The sequence below is a fragment of the Crotalus tigris genome, unplaced genomic scaffold, assembly GCF_016545835.1.
Source record: "Crotalus tigris isolate CLP2741 ecotype Arizona unplaced genomic scaffold, ASM1654583v1 scf7180000017695.2238764, whole genome shotgun sequence".
Lineage (NCBI taxonomy): Eukaryota > Metazoa > Chordata > Lepidosauria > Squamata > Viperidae > Crotalus > Crotalus tigris.
In genome coordinates, this window is record NW_024096573.1 from 1,850,352 (window position 1) to 1,878,182 (window position 27,831).

At 37.2% G+C, this 27,831-nt stretch overlaps 2 protein-coding genes across 4 annotated transcripts in view; both read right to left on the reverse strand.

Annotated features, from left to right (window-relative positions):
- MCUB (mitochondrial calcium uniporter dominant negative subunit beta) overlaps window positions 1-3,947 on the reverse strand; it is a 49,569-nt gene extending 45,622 nt beyond the window's left edge. Inside the window, exon 1 of one of the 2 annotated variants that reach the window (XM_039338361.1) lies at window positions 3,638-3,947. In XM_039338361.1, the coding sequence (XP_039194295.1) occupies window positions 3,638-3,772 (135 nt within the window). In that variant the 5' untranslated portion in view covers window positions 3,773-3,947. The remainder of the gene's footprint in view (window positions 1-3,637) is intronic. The other variant, XM_039338360.1, reaches the window with a different exon arrangement.
- A 7,918-nt stretch (window positions 3,948-11,865) lies between these two features.
- The window catches only part of SEC24B (SEC24 homolog B, COPII coat complex component), a 34,515-nt gene continuing 18,549 nt past the window's right edge, over window positions 11,866-27,831 (reverse strand). For both annotated transcript variants that reach the window (XM_039338363.1, XM_039338364.1), the window contains 16 exons: window positions 27,688-27,814; window positions 23,554-23,663; window positions 23,337-23,449; window positions 22,707-22,825; window positions 22,291-22,346; window positions 21,147-21,353; window positions 20,348-20,471; window positions 19,219-19,377; window positions 18,373-18,546; window positions 18,055-18,165; window positions 16,894-17,069; window positions 16,316-16,453; window positions 14,824-14,928; window positions 14,548-14,640; window positions 14,124-14,227; window positions 11,866-13,759 (listed from right to left, as the gene is read on the reverse strand). In XM_039338363.1, coding sequence (XP_039194297.1) covers window positions 13,645-13,759; window positions 14,124-14,227; window positions 14,548-14,640; window positions 14,824-14,928; window positions 16,316-16,453; window positions 16,894-17,069; window positions 18,055-18,165; window positions 18,373-18,546; window positions 19,219-19,377; window positions 20,348-20,471; window positions 21,147-21,353; window positions 22,291-22,346; window positions 22,707-22,825; window positions 23,337-23,449; window positions 23,554-23,663; window positions 27,688-27,814 — 2,031 coding nt within the window. In that variant the 3' untranslated portion in view covers window positions 11,866-13,644. The remainder of the gene's footprint in view (window positions 13,760-14,123; window positions 14,228-14,547; window positions 14,641-14,823; window positions 14,929-16,315; window positions 16,454-16,893; window positions 17,070-18,054; window positions 18,166-18,372; window positions 18,547-19,218; window positions 19,378-20,347; window positions 20,472-21,146; window positions 21,354-22,290; window positions 22,347-22,706; window positions 22,826-23,336; window positions 23,450-23,553; window positions 23,664-27,687; window positions 27,815-27,831) is intronic.

A 27,831-nucleotide genomic window follows, 5' to 3' on the forward strand; every position in this document is an offset into this window, starting at 1 on the left:
AATGCAGTATTGTAAATACACTTGTACACATACTTTGTTTCAAAAGCAATATAAAAATTCATATTTATACAAGCATTTGTAAAAAAATGTGAAAATGAAAAAAAATAACTTCAATTTAGGACCTGTATACTGAAACCTAGCAAAATTTGAAAAAGAGGTTGCTAACTTTGCATCAGACTAGCATATTGTTCACTTCATTATGAGAAATATTTCAGAGGTTTTTCCATAGACTAACCATGGTATCTTTGTTTTTGTAGGGTTTTTGAAACTGTTGTGGATATTTGCTAGTGATTTAAGAATTTATAATGACAAGTTTATGTTACAATAAAAAACAAGCACAATTTCTTCACATGTTGTGGATATTATATCAGCACAATAACCAGTATTAAGCACCTGGATGCAGCCCAACCTATCGTGAAAAAAATCTGTTTTACAAGACAATAGTCACCCCACAGGATCAAATGGTATAAAGCTAGACAATAAAAATGTATTGGATGGAAATTGTTTTTAGTATTTATAAACCGCATTTTCAAAGCCAACTGAAGCAGATGTTTAAAGAATACATGAGAACCCAGTCTCAGTGATTTTGTAGAAGATGACCGGGCTGAGCCAGAGGGAAATATAAACAGCATCATTAGTCACAAGCCCCTTCATGCTCACAAGAGATCTAAGTCCAGTCCATCTTGAATTCCTTCTACTCTTCTCTACCGCCAATTTCCTTTGGCTCTTAGTAGTTCAGATTCTTGCAGAGAGCTTGAAATAAATCTATATACTTATTAAAACTGCCTGGCTCTCCTGATTTCCCTAGCACTTGACAGATTTTAAATCATAGTGCATGGTTTAATTAAGTGTCAACCAAACCGCTTTGCATTAGTTAACAAACTATAGTTAAAACAGAGTGACAGTGCATTGTGTGAACACAGTACTGTGATTCATTTCTAGCAGATGTCTCTCTCCTATAGAAGGAGTCAGCAAGCTTTTCAGGCATCACTAGTGGTACAAATGTACACTTCCCCTTTCAATTTTTAGAAACTGCCTGAACTCTTATAAGATCACTTTTCATCAAATATTACATGAGCTCACATAAGAATATAATAGTAATTTTGGAGATCTGTCAATAGAAGTGCTATATTGTTGATCACTGACTATAAGCATCAATTCAGGAATGAGCAGGAATTCTCGGAATTATCTGCTGTAGACTGTCATGAATGTATGCCATTTAAATGAGATAGCAAATAACCTCCCTTCCCAAATACTATCTAAAACAGAGTTTCCAACTCCCGGGCCGTGGCCTGTTTGGAACCAGGCTGCAGAAGCTTCAGGCAAGCATATGTGCAGCTCCAGCTGAGTGTGCAGCAGGCGAGCGAGAAGCTCTATTTGTGCGAGCAGCAGTGTGCGTGCCTGCTGCTCGCGCAAATGGAGCTGTGCTCACATGGAACCATCCCCTCTCTCACCCGCCAGTCCACAAAGCCAGAAAGGTTGGGGACCGCTGATCTAAAAGACAGTAAGTGGTAGATCTGATTTATGTGCAAAAGTGCTTTGACTACCATTTATTTCTGATATTCAGAACAAATTCACACACATTTCCCATCTCAGACTCGAAGGAAATTTTGTTATTTTCAGCAATTGTAATCAACGAGGATTTAAAGGGTTACAAAAAAGGAGGTCTGGAGCCTTGGGACTACAAGATAATCAACCCACTAATAAAACTGGAAGCAAATTGGACAATCGTAAGGCTTGCCCCTCCAATTCTATTTTTACATGATTACTGAACTACTCAATATTAAGATAAAATTAAGTAGAAACCTATATGGATAATAAACTGTTATGACTGGTTCCACTTTGTATTACATAATAATGTATCCCAACAATCTGGCTATATAAAATCTAGGATTAATGTTAACAAAATTAACCTTTTTATATTAGCTAAAAACCTTCTGTAATAGCAAGGGAACTCACTAGAAACCTCGCATATAAGATCTTAGAGCAGACATGTCAAACTCATGATGTCACGTGATGTTGTGCAACCTATCGGGACAGTTTTGCCATTGAAGGCAATGGGGTGGGCGCGGCTTCCAGTGACGCATCCGGCCTGCAGGCCAGCAGTTTGACACCCATCTTAGAGGATTCATTTTCATGAATAATTATTTCAAAAGAAATATAGAGGGTAGATATTTTGAGCCAAAAAGGTTTTGATGCTGATTACTTTCACTGCTATTTTCCCCAAATAATGCAATAACCTCTGCCAAATATATTTCTTCCTAAAATGTCCAGAGACTCACAGACAGAATTCCTATTAGCCTGTATAAAGTTTTAACAAAATGTATCTATATAAAATAGTTGACAGGGGAACTTCCGTTGATGAGGTTGGGGTTAAAAAGCATGTAACATTATGATGGAAATTTGTATTAATTTGGATAATGGTTCATTAGTACCCTTATTGTTGCAGCATCTTGTTCTAATTTTCCTTTTTTCTTTTAATCACAATGTTCTTCAACTGACATGATTGGTCCCTTCTAGTAACCATTGTAGAATTTTCTCCCTACTGTAAGTACATTAATAGAAAGAAGTTGGCTTAAAACTATGAATTGTTTTGGCAGAAGGCAAGACTACTGAACTATGAATGCCTACAGTATGAAATTAAACACAGTTTCTAAGCACCAAAGAAAACAATATGGGCTGGCATACATACTTATCCATTTTTAATCAACAATGAACAGAAGCTTCTAGGGCTTAGCTCATCTACCCACAGGTAACAAAATAAGATTTATTGACAATCTAATTTTCTGAGTTTACCAACGACAGGAGCTGAATTCACAACTAGATTAAAACATCCCTGCCTAAATTGCAATTCAGAGCATTAGAAGAATGAAGCTCATTTCTTCACTATTGTAATGATTTATGGCAACTTAGCCCCTCACTTGGACATTATTGAGGCTGTCCTTATTAGCCTTAGCTCAACATAAGACGGTTGGAATGACTCTAAAATGGATTACAAGTTACTAGCGAGGCCATGATCGACGACTATTAGAATGTTTTCCGATCCGATTCTGTGAAAATATGCACTGTAGGAATAAATGTATTTGAATCCCAGAGGTTAACTTTTTTTTTTTTTAAAAAAAGGGAAACTTTAACAAGGATTGTATTTTCCCGAAACATTCACGTATTTCATCAGCGAAAGAATCCAAAATGTTAGCGGAGGATTTTCAGGAACAGAGAAGAACATGCCAAGGGCCGTTCCTCCTCCTTCCTCCGCGCCAGGACTCGGGCTTCTCCTTCGGTAAGAAATGACCGGTGCACTCGCCAAATCTTGAGAAAACGGACGAGGACTGGACTGGGGCAGCGAAAGAGAAAGGAGGCTCATTTACACCACAGTGTCCCTCCCAAGCCAGCTCCAACTTTCGCCTTCTCTTTTCCTAGCTCAGCGTCTCCCGAGGGCAGCTCAAGTTCCAGGGTTTCCTGAAGCGACGCAAGAGAAGTTACGCGCTTGCCAGCCTCTCTCCCTCCCTCCCTCCCTGCCTGCTCAACTCTGTCTTGCCCGGCGGGAAGCGTGCCTCAAAAACTCTTTCCTAAGGCCTGAACCCGAGAGGAAAGGAGAGCAACGAAATCCGCCGTCGCTCTGTAGCCGGCAACTCACCTGCAACCGGACCCTTCGGAGAACGCCGCCGCCTGGACTTCGCCCTCCATCGGCAAAAGGAGGGCCTGGAAGCATCGGAATCCGAGTCCGGGCTTGCCATCTCCCTCGGAGCAACCGGTGAGCAGAAGAGAGCATCTCCCCAGCGGCTTCCTCGAGGCGTCCCCTCGTCTAAGAGAAAAGAGGCATCCGGGAGAGCGCGAACCCGCGCGCACCCACTGAGAAGGCGATGCCAGCTCGGGCGCGAGGCTCAGTCGCGAGCTCGGCTCTCGAAGCGCCGCCAAAGACAAGGGGCGGGTTTAAAAGAAAGGGCGTGGCTTCCTCGCCTCCGATACCGTACTCCCTTCTCCCGCCCTTCTTCTGGTCAGCGAAACGCGCGCGCAGGGTGGGATGTGGCGGCGGCGGCGGCGGCTTGGGGGGGGGGGGGAAGAGTCCCGTTTCGAAGCGGAGGTTCGAAGTTCTTCTGCTTCTCCGCGTTCGGAAGGCGCGATCGAAAATTGCAAGATGTGAAACGAGAGAAAGACAGACGTTGTAACAAGACAGCTCTGCCCTTACAAGCCCTTACAGTCGACAAGTAACCCGAAAAGTTAAGATTGATCTATCTGGCCATAAGAAAATAAAAATCGAAAGAGCCCCAACCGAAGTTAATAATTATGAGCTCCTCAAAGCGGCAAAAGAGCTTGGATTTGTAGCAATCCCATTTGTAGCTGCCCCAGGGTATACTTTAGGAATAACTGACTCAATGGTCAGGTCCGGCGGCTGCCCACAGCTACAAATTCAGGGCGGTACAATATTAAGAGGAAGCGTGCAGCAGCCGGTGTTGGCATATTAATTGGCAGGAAATGTAAAAAATGACGTGCCCATTATATTTATAATCTTGCAACAGGAAATACAAAACTCGAGTTTAAAAGTGCTAGTTATTGAGCCCTAAACTAGCCTTACCAGGCCTTCCGATCTGAGTTGTTTTTCCACCTAGCATGCATTCACACATTCTGCTTGTCCCCGCACCCAGGCAACCCACTTCATGAGCACGTGAAGGCATGCAACTACAGCTGCCCACTTTCTACTTTTTTTTGGCCTGGCCATACTGAAGTCGCAGGGCTCTTCTTGACACCCAATTCAGTAGTCTTCTGGAATATAGCAGGCATGTGTCAATGTGACACGGGATTGGTAGCAGTCCACCAGGACAACGTTGCATAGCTGCATGGACACTCCCACACACACCAGAGCAGTGGGGGAAAAACACAGCTGTGCTGTTGTAAACTGCCTATGGCTTCACATTGGTTGGGGGCTGGGGCAGAAGGAACTGCAATGCAGGCCAACAATGAAATCATGGGCATCTTTATCATGGCAGGATTAGAATTCAAGCTTCTTTGTGGATAACTGCTCATTTGGGTGAGGGTGAGGGTTGGGACTGTCATTCCAGTGCCAAGAAAAATAGCAATGGGAAGACCCACTTCTTCATTTATCCTTTGGTCTTGGGTGGGGTGGCACCCCAAACTCCAGTGCGTGATCTGGGGTTCTCCTGGACTCATGACTGCTGCTTGAATAGACGGCAGTCATACCCAGGAGGGTCTTTGTGCAACTTTCCTGGATAAACAATCCCTGCTCACGGTCACTCATGCCCTAGTCACCTCCAGTCTATCGACTGTTGCACCACACTGTACATGAGGCTGCCCTTAAAAACCATCTGGAAGCTCCAATTGGTTTGTGCAGACCCAGGCGTGCACAAGTATCACCTCTCCTGTGGGAACTGCATTGGCTGCTGGTTTGCTTCTGGATGCAATTCAAAGTGCTGGTTGTCATCTTTAAAAGACCTTCATGGCTTGGAAACAGGTTATCTGAAGGGCTGTCTCTTCTCAGTTACATCCACCCAAACCACTAAAGCAGGGAGGTAGGAATGTTGTTGGTCTAGATCAGGGGTGTCAAACTGCTGGCCTGCAGGCCGGATGCGTCATGCCAAAACTGCACCCACCCAGTTCTGGCAATGGGGGAAAAGTCATGATACGTCACATGTTGTTGCAAATTTGACACCCCTGGTCTAGATGTACCCTAAGGAGGTACATGTGGCGGGCCCTAGAAGGGCCTTCTCCGTGGTGGCTCCCTCTTTGGAACGTCATCTTTAAAGAGATTAGAGAGGCCCCCACTTTGACACTCTTTGCAAGGTCCTGAAGACCTGATTCTGCCAACGGGCCTGGAGAACTCAGAGTGGGACAGCATGGCTCATTTGATTGTGCGTTGTCGCCAGGGGGGTAGGTGTTACTATTTTTTAGTCTTTTATATTGGGTTTTTTATTGGTTGTAAGCCACCTAGTCATAGAGTGAGGTGGCCATACAAATCTTCTAAATAAATAAATCTCGCCACCTGGAGTTGGAGGAGGGGAAACTGGGCCCTTTGCTACTGGTTTTCTGAATTATGATGTGGTGATCACCCCCAGGATGAGAAAACTGACAGCAGAAGAGCTGCTTCCTCTTTTTACTCCAGCGTTTTCCAACATGGGTGGCAGAAGAGGTTAGGAGAGAGAATCCAATCCCAGGACATTAAATGCCACTAAAATGGCTGTGTCGAATCTGAGAATTGGCACCAAGAGGCATTCTTCTCTGCCTTTCTCAAATTGCTGTTCAGACAAAATACTCAGCAATCTTGCTGTTTAAAAAGAGTCCTTAATAATCAGAGTGAAATCATAGTTGGGATGTTGAAGTTGGTCTGGACTCTGGAAGAATCTCAAGTTTAAATTCATATTCAGCCATGGAAGCTTCCAGTGACTTTGGCCCTCTGGAGTCAGGAGAATTGACCTCCCCCTGAGAGATCTGGCATGCAGTTTGGGGATCTCCTTGGACTAGGAATTCCTACTGGAAGAATAGGGGGCAGAGAGGTCTTTAAACAAATCCATCTTATGTGCCAACGATTGTTATCTGATGGGATCTTGGAGATGTGTGCCTTCTCCTTAGCTGCTCCAGCCCTTTGGAAAACCTCCCTCTCAATACTTGAAGGGTCCTTGCCCTTTCAGTCACCCAGAAGGATGTGAAGACTTGGTTTTTCCTCCACATATTGGGCTAAAATGAGGATTGAACTGGAGTGAGGTTTGGTCTGATACTGGGGAGTGGGAGTGCATTTAGCCATATTTTTATGGATTGTTGTGAGGTAGGCAGCCATATAAACCCTAAAATTACATATATAAATAACTGCTGGGAAAGTCACACACTGGAAATAGGAGTACATTTTTTTTTAAAAAAAAAACACCCAACAATTACAGATAGTCCTCGACCTAAAACCATTCATTTAGTGACCCTTTGAAGTTACAATAGCACTGAAAAAGTGGCCGTTTTTATGACTGTTACAAAATCCCAAAATGATGATTAAAATTCAGATGATTGGCAACTGGCATATATTTATGAAGGTTGTGGTTTCCCAGGATCCTGTGATCACTTTTTGGACTCTTCTGACAAGCAAAATCAGTGGGGAAACTAGACTCATTTAACTACTGTGTTACTAACTTAACAATTGCAGTGAATCATTCAACAATAGTGGCAAGGTCATAAAATGGGGCAACATTCTCTTTACAACTGTCTAGCTTAGCAATGAAAATTGGGGGGGGGGCTGAACTGTGGCTGTAAATTGAGAAGTACCTATATCTTTTTAGACACCAGTTATATGTTCAATATAACTGCCTTTGAGGTTCAATATTTTCCCCCAAATTATAGCCATAGCAGAACCTACAGAACCAAGCTGAAATATTTTCCCCTTGGCCTTCCTTGGTAGAGAATACTATAAAGGTATAAATGGCTATACAGATAGTCCTCAACTTATGACTACAATTGAGCCCAAAATGTATGTTGCTAAGTGAGAAATTGGTTAAGTGAGCTTTGTCCCATTTTACAACCTTTCTTGCCACAGTGAATCACTGCCATTGTTAAACTGGTAAGATGGTTGGTTAAGTGAATCTGGCTTCCCCATTGACTTTGCTTGTCATAAAGTTGCAAAAGGTGACCACGTGGCCTTGGGACACAGCAACAGTCATAAATATGAACCATTTGCCAAGAGTCTGAATTTTGATCATACGACCATGGGGAAGCTGCAATAGTTGTGTGAAAAATGGTCCTAAGTCACTTTTTTCAGTACCATTGTAACTTCAAAGTGAACTGTTGTAAGTTGAGGACTACCTGTATTAAGGTGCTTGTAATGCCTGATGGTTCTTAAGCTTTTGAATTGGTCTGTAGAGTTGGAAGTTAGAGCAGGTAATCTCACAGAATGGAACTTGCCCATCCACAAAGTAGCTATCTGATGCAACCAGACTATCCTCAAGCATTTCTGCTAGCTCCACATCTATTTCATTTTATCTTTCATGAGTAGCTGGCCTACAGTTGCCCATCATTTTGATTTATAAAGGAAGCTTTCAAAACTTATTGGAAATAAAAGTGATGCTGGAGGATAGAGATATTCTTTAGAGCATGCCAGCTTCCCAAATGCAGAAAAGTAATGGGTGCCTTGCTCTCCAGGACGCTGGCAATTCAAGCATCCAGATTTAATAAACTAGCAATCTGTTTCCATAGTAACAAGTATCAAATGGGAACATTTCAACCTATGTATGAAGAAGGTTAGACTCATTTTCCTAAACAGAGACCTTTGATGCCTATCCATATCACTGATTAATATTGGCCATTATACAAAGATCATACTTTAAAATCAAATAATATATGTAACTATTTGAAAATTGAAAATATATAATCTTATCTATATTGAGAGCATCCTCCAGTATCTTTTGAGCTGGGCCCCCAAATTCTTTATATCGTCTTAAAACCTCTAGAAATCACACAAAGCAATAGCTTAGAACAGCAAATAGTAGTTTTAGGCAGAACTATACATAGGTTAAACCAAAGTCAGGCTCCATAGAAATTTATTATATAAAATACATTAAATATTGAACTGGTTGCAATTTTTTTCTAAACTATTCCTTACTTGTTTGGCACATTACCTTTGAACATTTCTAAGTTCAATAACATTTTCTCTAAACAACAAAACAAAAACATTTTGTGTTTGGCCTTTGGGAACTGACTTGATATAACTTGTATTCCTCTCTTTCGAATAATCTGCTTTGAATACACAAACTAACCTTAAGTCACTTTAATTTGGTTTCAATGCACATTCCTTCCCAACTAATATACACAATCTGGGATTAATTCTAAATATGTACATAAAGTGCTGTGAATGGTGTTTTTATGTGCACAATACATTATTTTGTACAATTCTATATCTGAAAATGATCAAAATAAAAGACATATTTTTTTTTTAAAAAAGCATCCATCTCTTTGTGTTACACTCAGAACACAGTGCTAATATAAGTAGTTTCTCACACTTCAGACTCTGACTTGAAACAAATCCACCTGGGAAATGTGAATTTGCATGTGGTTTCCCATCTGAGAATTTATTCTCTAGGATTCATCATCAACCAGTTTAAAGTGATTGTCCACAAAGGGTTCCAGGGCATTTGTATCCCAATATATGCCGAGTCCTACTTGCAACAAAATAGAAACTTGTCAATGATTTGATAATACAAATGAAATTTGTACATTTTGGGGAATTTGGGGGAGGGGGGGCTCAAAGCATTTTTCCTGACGTTATTTTGAGTAGTGTCAAGGATCATCTACAGTAGTCCTCAACTTACAACAGTTCATTTAGTGACTGTTCAAAGTTAAAATGGCATTGAAAAATGAGACTTATGACCATTTATCACACTTACCTTTGCAGCATCCTCATGATCATGTGTCAAAATTCAGATCTTGGCAACTGGTTTATATTTATGACCGCTGCTGTGTCCCAAGGTCATGTGTTGATCATCTTTTGTAACCTTCTGACAAGCAAAGTCAATGGGGAAGCCAGATTCGCTCAACAATCGGGTTATTAACTTATTAACTACAGTGATTCATTTAACAACAATGGCAAGAATGTTCATAAAATGGGGCAAAACTCACTTAACAAATGTCTCACTTAACAACAGAAATTTTGGGCTCAATTGTGATCATAAGTCAAGGACTGCCTGTACATTTTGGGCAATAGCCTAAAACAAACTTCCAAAACAGCTAACAACATACTGTATGAAGGATATCACCCCACCCCATACACACATTTTAAATATTCTGTTGAACCAGTATGGCCCACAAGAGGCAGTTATATTGTATTTTAGCCATTTTTATCAATTCATATTCAAAACTGCATCCACTGGATTCACTTGTCATAAATTATGTTTATCTACATGAAACATTTCACATCAAAATGTATACATATAGTCTATAGCAAGGGTAGGCAACCTTGGCTCTTTTATGACTCGTGGACTTCAACTCCCAGAATTCCTGAGCCAGCCATGCTGAGGGGAAAGGGAGAGGTTTCCAAGTTGAGCCATGTTGGCTCAGGAATTCTGGGAGTTGAAGTCCACGAGTCATAAAAGAGCCAAGGTTGCCTACCCCTGGTCTATAGACTGCCTTCCGATAGCAAAACATACCCACAAAATTCCAAATATATGCCTATTGAATCCAAAAATATTAGAGGTAGGTTGATGTCATACTTTTGGCTGGAATTATTAACTGAACAATATCTGATGAACAGAATTGTACATAGGGTTCCACTCATTATTATATATCTATGTTCTCAAGCCACTACAATATGCAATAGTTAAAACTGGACCAGTTAGATACATACCCATTTAATTATACAACACATTGCTGACTTTGGATCAGACATTTTTGACTTAAAATATGCATATTCTGAACTCTTGGGAAAAAACAACAATAAATAAGTGGCATTTAAGATTCTCTTTAATATGCAAGCTTAACCCTTCTACTTGTCTCAATACAGAGAATAAAGTCAGTAGCTCAGTTCAGCTTGAATATCTATACTTGTATCTCCATTTTAAAATACAAGCACAAGCTTCACACGTGGCTTGTTAAGGGTATATACTTCCCAAACACAAAAAACAACCATTAATATACATTACTACAAACTCCTTTCCTTCTAAATAGACACATGTAATGTGATAATGATAGCCCTCCACTATGTCAGCCACACATCAGTAAAACCAATACATTTGGATTTTAAGTAAAATTTTCTGGTTTATTTCAATGAGCATAAACTAGCTTGAGCTTAATTATCTTCAGCTAAGAATTCTTTCAAATACTGCTGCTTATGTAATTTCTCTAAATACATAAAATTTAATGAATTAACAAGCTAGAAAAAAATCTGCTTTCCTGCCCTATGTGAATGTATTCACTGCGTGGTACTACAAAGCATAAATTCATCACCTCAGTCACAATGATTCAGAGGCAATAGAACTGATCACTCCTATGGTAGTTAGCAGTAGAGACTACTTTCCCAGCTCAGGCATTGATTCACATTTACAATTTTAGCAGAAAATATTGTTCTAGCATGAAGATTATACATATAAAATGAGCTGAACAGTTAACATGCTTATTATCAATACTAAATTCAAATCAAGCAAGAATCCATCAAGTACAGAACCTTTTAGAAAAGGGTTAATTTTCAAATTTGTGTTTAAGGCAGTGGCTATGTGCACATACGTACATGAAATCAGCCCATTAACCATAAATCAACCATACAGGTTGGGTTTGCACAGTCTACTGGGCAACTACATTTTAGTCCAGGGCATGCTTCAAAATGAAAACCAATGAGTTGATATTGACTCACCATTCTCCACTTTCATCTGATCAACCTGTGGAGTATTTTAGTCAAATATTTGGTTTAGTAATTACAAAGAAAGTTGAAAACATTGACTTGAGATACTTACCAAAACTATCACAAACTTCATCTTTTCCGCATAACCCTCTAAGAACCAGTAAAAGTGGTGAAAGAAATTGCATAAGCAGAATTGAGGCAACAAGTCAATAGAATTAAATGAGGAGCTACTACCACTGAATTTTTTTTCCTGAGTAGAATATGGTATAAGATATAGGACTGCACCACAAATAAAACTAAGACATTCTAACAATTCTCTCTTTTTTTGAATCTTTAATCACAAGGCATTGAAATGACCTTTATTTGCAGAAACTCTTACAATTTATGATTCTGAATTTCAGCTAGTAATTTTATGTAGCACTTACCTGAACTCACCCATCTTTATGTTTTTGGTTCTACTGAACTATGAGGAAGGATTACAAGTGCTAAATATTTTCCATCTAAGAGGCAGCAAACACCTTACCCAAAGCAAAATACTGCTCAAGTATACTTTTCATGACAATTTTTATATATAAAATATAGAAGAATAAAACTTTAAGTATTGTTTTACAGATTCATCTACCATACATCATGGCTTTGGATGTTTCTAAATATTCAGTACTAAGCTCCACAAGAAATTATTCAAAAAATAATTGTTGAAATCACACTAAATGCATCTGACACATTTATGGTTCCATATAACATACATTTTCAGTCAATATGTTTACCAAAATATTTGAGGCATTATATCTCTTCAAAACATGAATGGTTTAAGTTTAAAATATTAGGTATGTGCTTCTTATAATGATGCAACATACTTTGATACATACCTAAAATATGCCACAAATAGAAGAAGCAGTTGATTTTTTTTTCTGAGAAATCCTTTGGCATTCTTTAGTAAAAGTTACTGAAAATGTAGTCTCCGGACTGCTTATTCATAAAGCCAAAATTGAAAAGTAATTGAACAACTTTGTTGCATAAACATATTGTTACAAGTAGAAACATACTGGGACATAGATATTTCTCAGAATATATTAACGCTTGTTATCTCTTTTAAAAAAAGAAGTCATTTTAAAAATAAAATTTCATTGTATAGCTCTAATTATTTTTAAGAAATGAAATGCAAATGTGTAATCAATAGCCCTATTTAGACTTTATGTGCACAAAAGTTTTAACTTTAAAAAAGAAAAGAAAAATGCAGGCAAATGTTTGGATCACCTGTTGGAGAAACATCCATTTTTTAAGTTCAGTTGGACTTTTCTTTAACATCTTATGTGAAGGAATGAGAAAACAAAGAATCAAGGACTCTAAAATATTGCAAAAATACCTAAAATAATCTAAGGCTAAAAGACACTAGCTGCCACTAGTTAGTGTCACAAGCCAATATATCTCTAATCAAAATCCCAACCTGAATTCAATATTCCCTCTGGAGGCCTATAAAATATTAAACATTCTTTAATACAGCAAGACAAATTTGGTACTGGTTTTTAAAATGCAGTAATCACATAGAGATAAAAACACATGATCAAGCAAATACTTTTAATTAGCTGATCATAAATAAATCCACATAAAAGGACCAATTAAATGAGTTACAAAGTTTGCATTTTCCTATGTGGATTCAGATCTGTTTTAATATGCACTAGCCAACTCTTATTGTTTAACTGAGATAGTGATCTGTAATTGACCTACCAGCACCACAGCAATCAAGCAATTCATAGTCCTTAAAAAAAATTTTTTTTTACAAATGTTAACGCTGCTGTACATTATACATATTTCTACAATGTTGTAAGTTGTATTAAAATTGTATATATTCTTCACAGAGAAAATGGTAAGCTTTCAAAAGTGAATTATCTCTTTTACAAATTGATATAAACAACATGGAGCACTGCCTTTTGGCATCTCTGCTGGAGATCATCTGGAAAGGCTATTAAATGTTGAGATGTTGAGACTCTCTGATTTTAGATTTCATTAATAAATACTGTTCCACACTGCCACATATGATCACCAGCTTGAAATAAGGAGAAACCTATAGTGTTGCACTACTGGAAATGCATATAAAACCATCTGAAAACATACTACTACTACTGGGTCATGTCCATCATTTTTATACAAAGCAGAATTGTAAATTCATTGGGCAATTTGTCCTTTCACAACTGGAAGTCTTTATATCTGGATACTAAAGAATCTATGCTTGGTTTTAATCACTTCCGGTGTGCTTCGCTGACAGGTGACATTTGGATAAAAAGTCCATAGAGGGATTTTTCCCCCCTTCTATTTGTTTCGTCTCACTTACAAACTTGTTGTTGAATGTGAAGCAAAAATTCATAGTAAGAAAATGCACCCTCTGTCTTGTCTTCAATTAATTGCTGAAGAAAGTCTGTCTTCGTTGGACTTTCATCCCTGAAACATGGAGGAAAAAAATAAAAATTGTTTGGAGGAGTCAATAGAAATAAGCTGGATAAATATTCTGAGACATTCCAGTGTCATTTCAGTCATGCCCACCAATCCTTCTCAATTCCTACCTACTGTTCTTCAGCTTTCATAACAGATGCCTTTCAAATGTACCAACTCAGGAAATATTTGGGCAATTCTTTTCTTGTAAACAATAAGCTAATTTATAAACCTGCCAAGGAGTTACAAATTTAAACATGGATAGCATTCCTGAACACATTCTTTTAAAAAGCTATCCAAAGAACAGTTTACCAAAAACCTCCTATTTTATATAAGCAATGTTGCCTTTTGGATGTCACATAGGAATACTTACTTAATTATTTGAAGTACTGGGTTTAAAGTTTTACTATCCTTCAGCCAAGATATAAAGGACCTGGTTCGCTCTGAAGAAATATTGTCTAATTCTGGAAGCTGTGTCTAAAAAAACGCAATGTAAAATTAAACACTTATAATATGCTGTTTTATCTAATACAGTAACATTTTTATTACACTTTCAGAATATGTGATAAAAATATAATTTATATTTATTATTTTCATCTTATTTAAATTCTGTCTTTTTATAAACAAAATTCTTAGAGAACTGACTACATCATAAATAAGAAAATAAATTATAAAGATGGGAATCAGAATCAGACAATCTTTAACAAGGACTGAGAACTACTTCATATCCAGGCCTGCATGACTCATCTATAGCCTCATATTTGGAAGTATTAGCTGGATTTAAAATAAGTTCTTACCAGTTTTTGAGGTACTGATGAATAATTTGGATATCCAAGCACATTTTTAATGAAGTTATTATCGCAACCTCTTCCAAGCCAAATGTAGAGGATCTAGAATGTGTTACAAAGTAATTAAAATATACACTTTTCTTTGGTAACATATGAAGTCATCAAGATTTATTGGGATAAAATAATCCTTAAAATTGCTTTAAAGACACAATACAGTGAGGAGACAAGCACGGGAAACTGCTGTATCAAACAAATAAAAAACAAAGTTTAAAACAAGCAACTCACCGAGCCACAATCCATAAGAAAAGCTCCTTCCCTTGTCAACTTCTCAGCAGACAGTCGCTGAAGAGGGGGCTGAGGTACAACTCTGTCACTGACATGTATTGCACCCTATAGGACAATACAATTAAACTCACAATATAATTCAATTCCATTGTAATTATTCAGTACTGGGGCAATGCATGCTCATCCCAAGTCCCCTCCCTGCAAAAAATAGCACAAAAATTTACTTTTTAACCCATGCTGAGCTTTTGTATGGTTGATTTTTTTTGCATTGATGAACCTCAGAACCCATTTTACTGTTTGCTAGTTATAAAGCATTAGGTAACAACTGTGGGAGAAGAGCCAACAGAGGTGGGGAAGGAGTGGAATTAAATGTGTCATCAGCTTAAAGTCCTTACATTGCCACAAACAATTCTAGTCCAGCCCCCCCCCCCCTTAAATACCTTCCAACTCTTATCTAGCACCAATTTAGTGCTGACCATTAGTTGACTAGATTCTTGTGTATGGGGTTGAATAAATCTTCTGTGCTGCAACTTGACATATGGTCCTGATCCTTTGCACCGGACAACAACTGCAGTGGTGTTTTTAAAATCTTTATTATGTTATAGTGTTGTACTTATTACTGCAAGGCATTTTCATTTCTTAAGCATTTAAAAAAGAAGAAGCAGTAAAATTTATGCTTGCTTGCCTGCCTGATTTATTTTCTGGCATAAATATATTGTTAAATTCTAAATGAGGAATAGTAATGAGGTTAGCTCTTTCTTTCTAGTCTTTCTAGTCAACTAGTGTTGACTGAGTTCTTTGGGATTTCTTTAAATAATTAAAAATCATACTTTACTGAATAAAGAATCCCAAGATCTTTTTTGTTAATTGATTCTTATAGGGTTGTTGGTGAGAGATCTGTGTTTCCACTGTTTCCTATATGATTTTAATTTAACATGGAGGCCAATTTTCCACAGGTTGAAAGGCTGGTAGCAACAAATGCTTACCTACTTTTGGGGCCCTCAAATAAAGAAAACAAAACAAAAGAGGAAGAAGGAACTTGTTTTGAGTTTCTATTTTTTCCTGTGGCTAATATATTGGAAATGTTCTATATATTTTTTTCTTCAAATACACACCACTGAAATAATTTCAAGCTTGTTCTACTATAGTACAGACAATCCAACATTGTGTGGCTGTTTTATTCTGAGCAGAAAGTAAAATACATTTTTTTTTGTTTCAATCATAATCCTAATTTTTTTGTACACTAGAAACAACTTTTAAGTTTGAAACTAGTGTTTTGAGTTGTGCTACAAAATACACTAAGAGTCAATGCAAGTCTTTCAAGACTAGGTGAAAAATTAGTTAGTTTATTAATGATACAGTGGAACAATAGATGTGTATGCAGCTGTCCAAGATGCTACTAAAATAAAGATAGCAGTGGGCAGACCACCTGTTTAGCAGAGATAACAATTATACATTATGTATACATGTATACACACACATACAAATATACCTCATCAGTAAGCTTGTCTATCCTATATAAACTGGGGTAGACAATCTTCATCAAATGAACCAGAGGCTGACTTTTTATTTGGCACATAGCATATATGCGATCATCCAGACGTGTACTTGTGCCTGTTCTAAAAGCTTTCTGTAAAAAAAAAAAAAAAAAAAAGAGAGAGAGAGAGAGAGAGAGAGAGAGAGAGAGAGAGAGAGAGAGAAGAAAAATATTGTGTTTTTATTGTAAGATTGGCTAAGAACATCTAAATGAGTAACCGCCTGGCAGAATATTTTCCCACTTAAGTTCCAGATATATATCACAAAATTTTGAATATCTCTTAGCTATTATAAAACAGTGTAAATACTGATTACAGGTACAGTCTTGATGAGTAACAATAGTATTTTTATATATCTTTAGAGATTATGAAAACTAAGCAAATTGATGTTATTCATTCTACGTTACAAAAAAGCCTACTAAAATTACAAAGATATGGTATTCAACCTATGCATTTCTATAAGTCATCACATTTCTGTAATCAAACAGATTTTAACATTTACTTATTTTGAATTGCTATTTATCAGAAGTTATACCTGTTTAAAAAGAGCCAAAATATACAGAGGAAACAGTCTGAGAGAATATGGAGCAATCAAAGAAGATTGTTGGAGGTTTGATGCTGTTGACATATATGCAGACAGCGAATCTACGACAGCGTTGGCTAAAGCATCTCTAGCATCTGACAAACTTGATGAAACAGATCGATCCACAGCTGTGGAAAATGAAGTAGTAGCAAATATTATGAAGGAACCACATTTAAAAAGGCAATGAAAGTATACCAGTACAATCTGCTAGCACATTTTCATTTTGCTAGATAGCTTTGAAAACATCCAGTTGATCCAGAATACAGCGAACAAGACTAAATTATATTGCATTAAAGGAAACATACCTCATATCTCATATATACCTAAAACCCTTTTAGAGAAAAGAGAAAGGTCTACAAACGATAAATTGTAATGTATTTTTTATCTTACTTAGCAGCTGTAAAATAAAATTTGAAGTTATAAGCTCTATATCTGGGGTGTCAAACTCGCAACGTCATGTGCCGTGTTATGACGTATCACAACTTTTTTTCCATTGCCGGCAATGGGGTGGGTGCGGTTTCGGCATGAAGCACCCGGCCCGCGGGCCGGCAGTTTGACATCCCTGCTCTGTATCAATTGAGTACGTTGCCATTAATAAAGTAATTGTTTAGCTTGTTGTACTCACTGGATCTGTTTGTATGCATTTATAGTAACTGTGTTACTACACACATTCAACATGAGAAATTAATAAACAGTTATCAAGTTATTCTCTAATTGCAAACTAAATATTAAAAGTTCTCTTATAGTTTCAAGTAGTGGTATTTTTTTATTTATTATATCTAAAGCTGTCCACATCAACAAATTTCCATCCCCAGATGGAACACTTGGGTGGTGGAAAAAGTTGTACCCAGGATTAAGGAATAAAATGAATTTTCTAACCATGCCGGATGTTTAGGGCACTTATAGCAGTTCTCAATATCAGCCTGTTCCCCATCCACTCCCAAAATTGGGTTTATTTCTCTCTGATGTACAGTATGTAGTGATCATAATATCATTGACTACAGCCCCTGTAATCCCATGGCTGAGCAGAAAAAGGGTGCATTCCCACTGCCTAAACATCTCAATGTATGTACTTTTAACTACAAAAAAAATAAATATTTATTTTCAACTTACCCATATTAGCTAGGAGGCATATAATTGCTTGTACATCTGCTCCAGCATAAACATCCATCAAGGAAGTCACTACAGGCAAACAAAGTGTATGCACCCTAATTCTCCGTTCACCTGTATTAGGATCAACCACATAGTGATAAATATGCAATGTTTATTTTTGATTCAATTTTTTAATATACATTTACAAGTCACATAACAGCAATATATTAGCTACTTCAAATCAAAGGGAACACTTGTTTTTAAGCCATCATCCTTTATTTTTTTTATTTTTCTATAGAAAAGATATTAGAAACAATTATTATGCTTCTCTAAAATTACCTTTACTGGAAGTATACAAAAGTGCTGTCTGAAAACAAACTAGTGATGTATCTGTGAGGTTTTCTTCAATGGCCATCTGCACTGCAAATCCAGCATCAGGATTTACATTTGCAAGTGACAACAAATCAGTAGATCGCACAAAAAAGTTACCATGAAAAGTATGAATGGAAAGCCCTAGAAGAAAAAAGCAAAATTGTCAGTTAACATCCCAGTAACAAAGGCTGATGATAAATACACCTATTAACATTGCCATATTGAGTTTAATGGTACTTTTTCTCTCTAGAAAACTGCAGACTACAACAGTCACATTTGAAGACAGAATATGTACTGATGACAGGAAACATTTGGGCAACTTAACACATTTGTTTCCTCTGTCCCCCCCCAATCCACCCCAGGCATGAGAGAAAAGAATTTACAATGAATTGAGGAAACTGGGAACAGTAGTGGGGAAAATGGTGCAAAATAGTAAGTGTGGGCTTGACCCCCACCCCAAAAAATCTCCCAGCAAATTTCAAAAACCTTTGCCTTGTTTCTGAACAACTAAAAATGAAGAAACATGCTACTTGAAAAAGTAGCTAACATAATGCATGTATTATTTTAAGTCGGAAAAAATACTACCTAAATACAGTTCAATTAGGAGAAAAATCATCATAATCAAGGTAAGGAGGCACCAACTTCCATAAGCCTTCTTTTGCAGAAGTGATGGAATAACCCTGAACTTCCGCAAAAGCACTCAGTTCCAGATTATGGAATTAATTTTTCTGAGTGACTCTGTATCATTTTTTTAAATACACACTCTTGAATGATATTGGCATATTCAAACTAAATTCATTTCAAAATCTATACCTTTTGTACATCTTATTCTCATTACAGCTTCAAATCCAATCTTTCGTGTAAGGTATCTTTTAAGATCTTTTTGCAGTTTTTCTGTTTGAACAGGGTTGTGGATATGATGGAAAGATGGGTAATAATAGATGCCTCCAGCTGAATATTTGGACATGCAAGCTTTATGGGAAGACGAAAAAAGGTTAATATCAAGTCAATATAGGCAACCCATTTTCTATTTTCAAATATTCATCATCTGGAAAACAGAACATAATCATTTTCTAATATTTGTAGGAAGTTTTTTAGCATCTGATACTGTACTTAACAATGCAAGCCTTTTCCTGAAGAAAATCAGGTGAAGACTTTTGATATAACATATGAAATCACAGTTAGGAACTGTTGCAAGGAATGAACTGCATAAAGATGATATCAGTAGTCCCTATTTTAATTCTTGTACCATCTCTTTAGACATTTCATAATGCATTTTTCCTTTGTACTTAAAAAAAAACCTGAAGTATTAGCATACACATTAGATACTAGCAGTGTGCAGTCCTTGGATCTAAGTGTGGAAGCTGTTTCAGAAGTGGAATGGACTGGTTGTATCTATTGCAGGTTCTGAAAGAACCCCAGTCTCAAGGAAAGTTAATCTTTTTAAGACATCACTGCTAGGTACAGGAAAGCACGCTCAGGCCAGATCCAAAATAACTTGTAATCAATACCTGCTTAACCTGGTTATTGTATCAACATAAGTAACAATTGTAAATTACATTAACAGCTTCATAGGTGTTTTTCTTTATTCCAATTACTTATGATATTTATACACTGTCTTTTTTCCTAGAACTCAAAATAGTTTACACAGTAGGCTTCCTTTGTACATTTCATAACAAGCTTGCAGAATCATTACATGAGACATATCAGGTGTGTGAGATAATCAGCAGACATAGAAACCATATAGAAAAAAATGATTTAAAAATGAGACAGCATCCCTTACAATATTTCAATTTTTGTGTGTGAAGTATTAAATATCTTCTTTCAATGCATATATCTGAGCAAACATGTTTTGGAATTTTATAATTTTTTTTGACAAATTAACACCAAAAGTTTCTCAAAGCCTCAAACTGTGAAGTAACTGCAAGTTGATAATCCTTACCGAGAGAAGCCAAATCAGAATACTGTGAACTTAAGAGGAACAAATCCACAGCTGTCTGCTGTCCTGAACAATCTAGTGCCAACTTTTTATAAAAATCTGTTGCAGGTCCAAGATGTTGAACAACCTAAAAATAACAACAAAACAGGAAGATTATTGATGCAATAGAATAAAATTGTGTTTGTCTAAGCTATCTATCTGCAAATTAAATACACTGTTAACATCTGATTGTTATGTATATATTAAATATTAAGCCATGCAATAGCTGAAGCTATATATAAATCTACAGAAATATAACATTAAATATAAATAAAATATAATCTATTACATTTCCTGATGGAAAAAAATGTTTATTTTTATCTTCTAATAATTAGAACTTATTATTGAGACAAGTTCTCCACTGAATGAGAGAACTTTGCACTTAGGTCTAGCAAAGCAACAGTTGAAATTCTTAGTAAGGGCTTATCCTAGGTATTAAATATGTTACTTATATTACATCATGGGTTCCCAACCCCCGGATCACGGCCCACGGCCAGAAGCTGTTTCTGACCAGGCTGCGAAAGTGGAGGTGAGCGCATGTGCGCATCCCCAGTTGTGCGAGCAGCGGGGAAGCGCAGGCACTCCATTTCCATTTCCGCTAAAATAAGGCAGGGACTACATTCATAGATTCCAATATTTCGTCAAGCATCACACACAGTTCGAACACTCAACATTTGGTTCATCAGAAAGAATATGGAGATTCTCAATGAGTGTGTCACACGCTTCCAGCCTGTCTAATTAATTCCTTATCTGAAACAAATACCTTGGTGCTTGATCTTTGATTAGGATCTTCCCGGGATTGTAGGTATCCTGTGCCCACAGAAGGCAATTGTGTCTGAAACACAGATACACGCCCACCAGTTGGAGACATCAGTTTAAAGGCCGCTTGAAGAGCTGAACCTAATGCACTGTGTGTTTCTCTTGTGTAGGTAAACATATTTGGTAGTGCATTCAGTAAGTCTTTAATTAGCTGGAAAATAAAATGAGCAAGAATGCTGAAATCTCAGCAATATTTTTAAAGCATATTATTCAATACAAGCCTAGATTTCTAAGGAGTCCATTTTCAGCTGTGATCTATGAATCTGATTTTTCTAAATGAAATCCAAGATTCCTAAGAGCAGAACACACTCACACACTCACATGCGCACACACAGACGCACAGCCCTGTGGTGCTCCCTCCAGGGCACACTGACCTATCTGTATAAATTTCATCTGTGCTATGCCAGCTAGTCTTTCTTTTTGTCTTGCAATGAAACTATTTTAAATCAAGTTCTGAACATAGCAAATGTCTTGTTTTATCTGATCAAATCTGATTCTCTAAACCAGCGATGGCGAACCTTTTAGAGACTGAGTGCCCAAACTGCAACCCAAAACCCACTTATGCATCGTCGGGTGCCAGGTGGGTGTGGCCCATTGGGTGGGTGTGGCTGCGGTGGTAACAGCAGACTGGGTGGGACTAAAAAGTTCAATCAATCAATTCCAACTTTGCAAGATCTTTTTTTTTTCATGCAAGAAGTTGAAATTGACTAATTGATTGAACCTTTTTTTTTTTTTTGCACACGGCGGCAGAGGCCTAAAGCGAAAAGGTTTTATAAAACCCAGCTGAAGGCCTAGGACTCAAGCGACGGCGTACGTGCCCACAGAGAGGGCTCTGAGTGCCGCCTCTGGCACCTGTGCCATAGGTTCGCCACCACTGCTCTAAACCATACAGAATCACAGAAAGCAAAGCCAAAATGTATATTCTAAGATGAAGATGAAAATATGGTTGGAAAAATGCAGGTCCTTTTAAGATGCCATCTTAATATCAATATTAATATCCTAAATTAATTTAATCAAAAGCAAAGAAGCCACCTGGAATATTTTTGGTTTAACATTTATTGTTGTAAATGCTATTATATTTTTCTTACCTCTTTACTTTCATGCAGATTGGCAAGTAGACAATCAGGCATAGGCAGGAAAACATCTATGGAGAATACATGTTTCACTTTTGATTTCTTATGTTAATGTAATATAATTTTAAAAATATAGTAAAATAGCAAAAATGGCCAGATGCAAATGTACTGCACCTCTACAACTGAATTACATTTCTGTATACGTTATTTCTAAACTATCCTAGTCTGTCCTGCCTGATTTTTAAATTAACTTGCAAACATGAATTGTGAATAGAAAACACTCAATTCCATTATGATCAAACTAGTACAACTGAAATAGTATTTTCCACACAGTTGCATTATTCTGTAACATCTTAAAGTGAACTAACTCATACTGAATTCTGTGTTACTTTTTCTCATTTTTATTCTTCCAACTGTTCAGATAATCTTACCATCAATTTCTGAAACAATGAGCATCTGAGGCTGTGATAATCCTTCCTGCAAATTGTAGAACTGAATGGTGCTATCAAATGTTATGAAGCCAATTTTTGTTCTTGAATCTCCAGGCAACCTTTAGAATTAAAATAAAACAAAAACAAATATGTCCTTACAGTACAGAGGTATATTGTAGAGTTTTTAATGCTAATGTATCTTAGATGCTAATGTATTAATTTATCTTAGAAAATAATATTCTCCCAATTAACACTATCTAGCACATTATTATGAATGAAACCTGAACATAGTTGGTTCAAATATTTTCCCATCCCCACCTTCTATTCGTTTGATGATTAGAAAACTAACTCTCTCAAACTGCAGCTAATTGTGCGGGGTAAGATATGGAAAAAGGTAAGGGGAAGTTTAAGCTCCCAGTGCCTAGTTCTTCATTAAACATAGGGCTGAGCATGCTGCTAAAGAATGTCCTATAATACACTCTCACCCAGGAGTTCAGTCCCACAACTACTTGGATGTCACATTGTCATTAGACACTTCATTTCAAGAGGAAAAAAAAACACACGTTCCATCCAATCTTCCTTATGCTTTAAAAAGTATTACTATGTCCAACAAATACAAAAAGTTCTTACTTGTCTAAGTTTTCCAGCAAAGACTGACACACAACTTCTAAGTATCCAGCTTCTATTGCATTATGGGACACATCAAACACAAATAAATATACTGCAGGTTGAGGAGGACGAAGCTGTAAGATAAGATTGATTTTTACTAATGTACTTATTAAATCTGTTATAGCCTTAAACAGGTTTGCCATTTCTGTAGCCCTCATTTTTCAAACTATAAACTTACCATGTAGTCTGAAGAAGCAATGAACTCCACGGTAGAATTTTGGACCTCTGGACGCTTATGAGGCTCTCCATAAGATCTTGTTAGAGGATTGTACATAAATTCTTCAGGAACTAAATTATAAAATAAATGTATTTCATTTTAAGCCACTGAAGTACCTTTTTCATATACAGTAGTGGCCAAAATTGTGGAAACCTTTTGGGAAAAGTGTACATTTGAGGTTTGAAGGCTAATAACACCACTTTCTTTTGGAGTAGTACCATAAAATTATATATCAATAGAAAGATAATTTAATCAAGAATGTAATGCAATAACTTTTATGCAGGATTTGCTATTAGAATAGCAGTTATAAAGAAGAAAATTGAAACATGTAGAAAAAAACGAGATATACAAAAATTATCACCATGTCAGTTAATACTTAGTTGGATAACCTTTAGCATAAATCACGGCCTTACAACGTCTTCCCATGGAGTGAACCAAGTCATTTAGTTCTGCAGCTGTTATAATGTGAAACCAAGATTGAATGATTGCTTCTATTAACTGGGTTTTATTGCTGGGTCGCTTCTGACTAACAAGTTTCTTTAATCGGCTCCATAGATTTTCAATTGGGTTAAAGTCTGGGCTATTCCCAGGCCATTCCAGCAGTGGAATATGATTATCTTGAAACCACTTTTTGCACACAGCAGCAACATGACATGTAGCTGAATCCTGTTGAAATATAAATGCTTCTTTGTCTTGGAAAAGATCATGTGTGGAAGGCTTCAGTTTGGGGTCAAGTATTTCATTAATGTATTTTTGGCTATTTATATTCCCATTAATCACACAAATTCTGCCCACACCTTTTGATGTCATACAACCCCAGATCATAACACTCACTGGGTGTTTCATGGTACATGTAATGCAATCAGGATGCAAATCTCCAATTCTTCTCCTTACGTATTTTATGCCATCATTACCAAACAGGGAGATCTTGGTCTCATCACTCCAAATAACACTGTCCCATTGTTCCTCTGTCCAGGTAACATGGGTTTTAGCCCAGTTTAGTTTTTTCAAACTTTGTTTGAGAGATAAAAGTGGCTTTTTTCATGGAATTCTAGACTTTAGGCCAAATTCCTGCAATCTACACCGAACAGTCCTTGCACTCAACTTCACATTGCATTGTGCCATTTTATCTTGTATACACCCAGATGATTTTCTTCTGTCACGTAAGCACAGTCTCTTAATTCTTCTATCATCTCTTGCTGTTGTGCATCTTTTCCTGCCTTTACCAGTGTGGTTTTGTAGTGACTGAGTCTCCTTATACCTCTTCAAAAACTTAGAAATGCCACCTTTGGTTAAGTTTCCACCAATTTTTCTTCTAATTTCTTTATAACTGTAGCCTTGTTCACTTAATAATACTATTTTACATCACTTTCTGGGCGACCAGTCTACTCTTTGTACCATTACTTTAATTTTATTACGTTTTACAAGCTCACTAAATGAAAGAACACAAAAAACCCCAACCAACTTGATAGCGATCACATAACACACTGACAAATGTCCTCCTCTCAGCTTCAATACATGACATCAATAACTGAATCCTACTGTGATCTGATTGGCTCATTGCCAAAACAAGATGACACCTGATTGGCTCTCTAAACACTCATGCTCATTGGCTACAATCAGATGAAAGAAAGCTACCTGATATCAACCTAAGCAAGTTGTGCTTCTTTTTTCTGGTTATTTGGCCATAACTTTTCATAGAATACATATAATTGAACAAACTTTGTTGCCTTACATTCTTGATTAAATTATCTTTCCAATGATATATAATTTTATGGCACCACTCCAAAGAAAGTGGTGTTATTAGCCATTAAATCGCAAATGTACACTTTTCCCAAAAGGTTTCCACAATTTTGGCCACTACTGTAGCTACTAATAAAGTTAAAAAATGAAGAAATCAGTATAACAAACCAAATAGAAGAATGCAACAGTGCGTAAATCTAAAAACATAGAGAACAATTGTTACAATATCTGGAAAAAGATTTTTTGATACTACTGACTTAAGAAAGTTGGAACATTAGTATTGGGTTAGTCTCCCTATGAAAGGCACAACTAAGCCACTTGCCTCATCTCATTTAATAAGCACAACTGCAGGAGAAGCTCAGATAACATTCTTCCAATAACTAGGGATAAATGATATGATCCAAAAGGAAGGTTACTTTAGAACAAGGGTAGGCAACCTTGGCTCTTTTATGACTCGTGGACTTCAACTCCCAGAATTCCTAAGCCAGCATGGCTCAGCTTGGAAACTCTTCCTTTCCGCTCAGCATGGCTGGCTCAGGAATTCTGGGAGTTGAAGTCCACGAGTCATAAAAGAGCCAAGGTTGCCTACCCCTGCTTTAGAATGAATAATTACAAGATTATCTCTGTTCAGGTAGGATTATGAACAGCAATTTAAGTTCTTATTTGAGAGCAGGCAGCATGCAAATAGAATGGATAGACAAATACACAAAGGCACTCCAGGCTACTAGAGTCAATTGGGCCTCCAATGCAATGATGAACTCAAGTACTCCACATCTGTAGTTTATTTATTTATTTATTTATTTGACTTATATACCGCTTTAAGTGCAAGCACTCTCTAAGCGGTGTACACCAGTAAGCAATGTATATATATATTTACATTGCCCCCAACAATCTGGGTCCTCATTTTACCTACCCCGGAAGGATGGAAGGCTGAGTCAACCTTGAGCCGGTGAGATTTGAACCGCTGACCTGCTGAACACAGTCAGCTAAAGTGGCCGGCAGTACTGCACTCTAACTGCTGCGCCACCTCGGCTCTTAGCAAGCAATTTCTACCCAGAAAAATCACATTTATGCTACCCTAGATATACTACCAGAATACCTATCTCATCTGGCTCTCACTTTATTGTGCCTAATCCACACCAATGTTCTGCTCAAGCACTCATTCAGATTATCAATGCCTTCAAGATTAGTTGAAAAGATGAATAGGATATCTGCACATACTTTTGAATCACATTCTCCTGCCAGATTGGGAAGATCATATCCAGAATATTTATCCTATGACATATTTTGAGCCGATGACAAAGCAGGTCAGCTTTACTGTTTTAACTGAAGTTCCAAGCTTCTGTGAAATATATACTTACATTGCCCAGAACAGTGGTTCTCAATCTTTTTTTCCCATCACGGACCCCCTTTAAATACATTTTGTGGCCACAGACCACCAAGACTTAATTTTAGATTTAAATCATAATGTTTCTTCAAGTCTTCACGGACCCCCCGTGACATTGTGCCTCCCCCCCCAGGGTCCATACACCACAGGTTGCAAACCACTGGCCTAGAGAAATCATCTGGAGCTTCTTACTATCAACTACAGGATAATTTCCAACAACTCAGCTGGCAGATTGCTGAACAGCAGGAGGGGTACTATATAAGCAAAAAAATCTTAACTAATTAAAACACATTCAGCATGTTGTTGTCTTCATTTTCCTTCATTCTTGCTTTCTGCTACAACAGCAAGTACTGAAAGTGATGGTACAGAAGAATCTTTGCTCTTCTTTTTTTTAAAGTTTTATTGAGTTTTATAAGGTATGGGAAGGGATGGGGCAAGTATAGGAATTGAGGTTTGGGGTGGGGATCAGGATTGGGACAGGGATGGGAATAACAATGGGGTTGCCCCCATTAACATTTTCAGGCTTTAGCAAACAGACTATTGTCGGGGTACATACGTTCAATAACACTAATTAATATAATAGTAAATAGCTATAATGAATATGAAAAACGCTAGTCATAAACAGTATCAGTTAGTCAATACATATAATTCATCTTATAGCACATATTCACAATAACATATCACATTCTCGCAGCTGTCAATATATGCAATATTAAATACTCATTCTCCTTCTCATACTTGGCTCCTATATTCCTAACAAAAACAATTCTGGTTTAAATTCTATCTGTATTTTAGTCATCTTTTCCAACCATCTATAGTTTGCTCCTTTTTTCTGACTGCCACCTGATCTGCCATCAATAGACATCCTTCTCTCAGAAGATCTCAAAATCACACAAAGATGATCCCACAAATAACCTTGGAAACTCTGGAGGCATTGGATATATTGGAGAAGGATTAATACTTACCATCATTAACTCTGTAGCACAGATTACATTTCCATCTCCTTTGGTCAATAAAAGACACAAAAGGATTGATGTAGGTTCTGCATGATCTACACCTCACAATGGTGTTTGATGTTATCACAGGCAATTGCTAAAAAAGCAACAAAA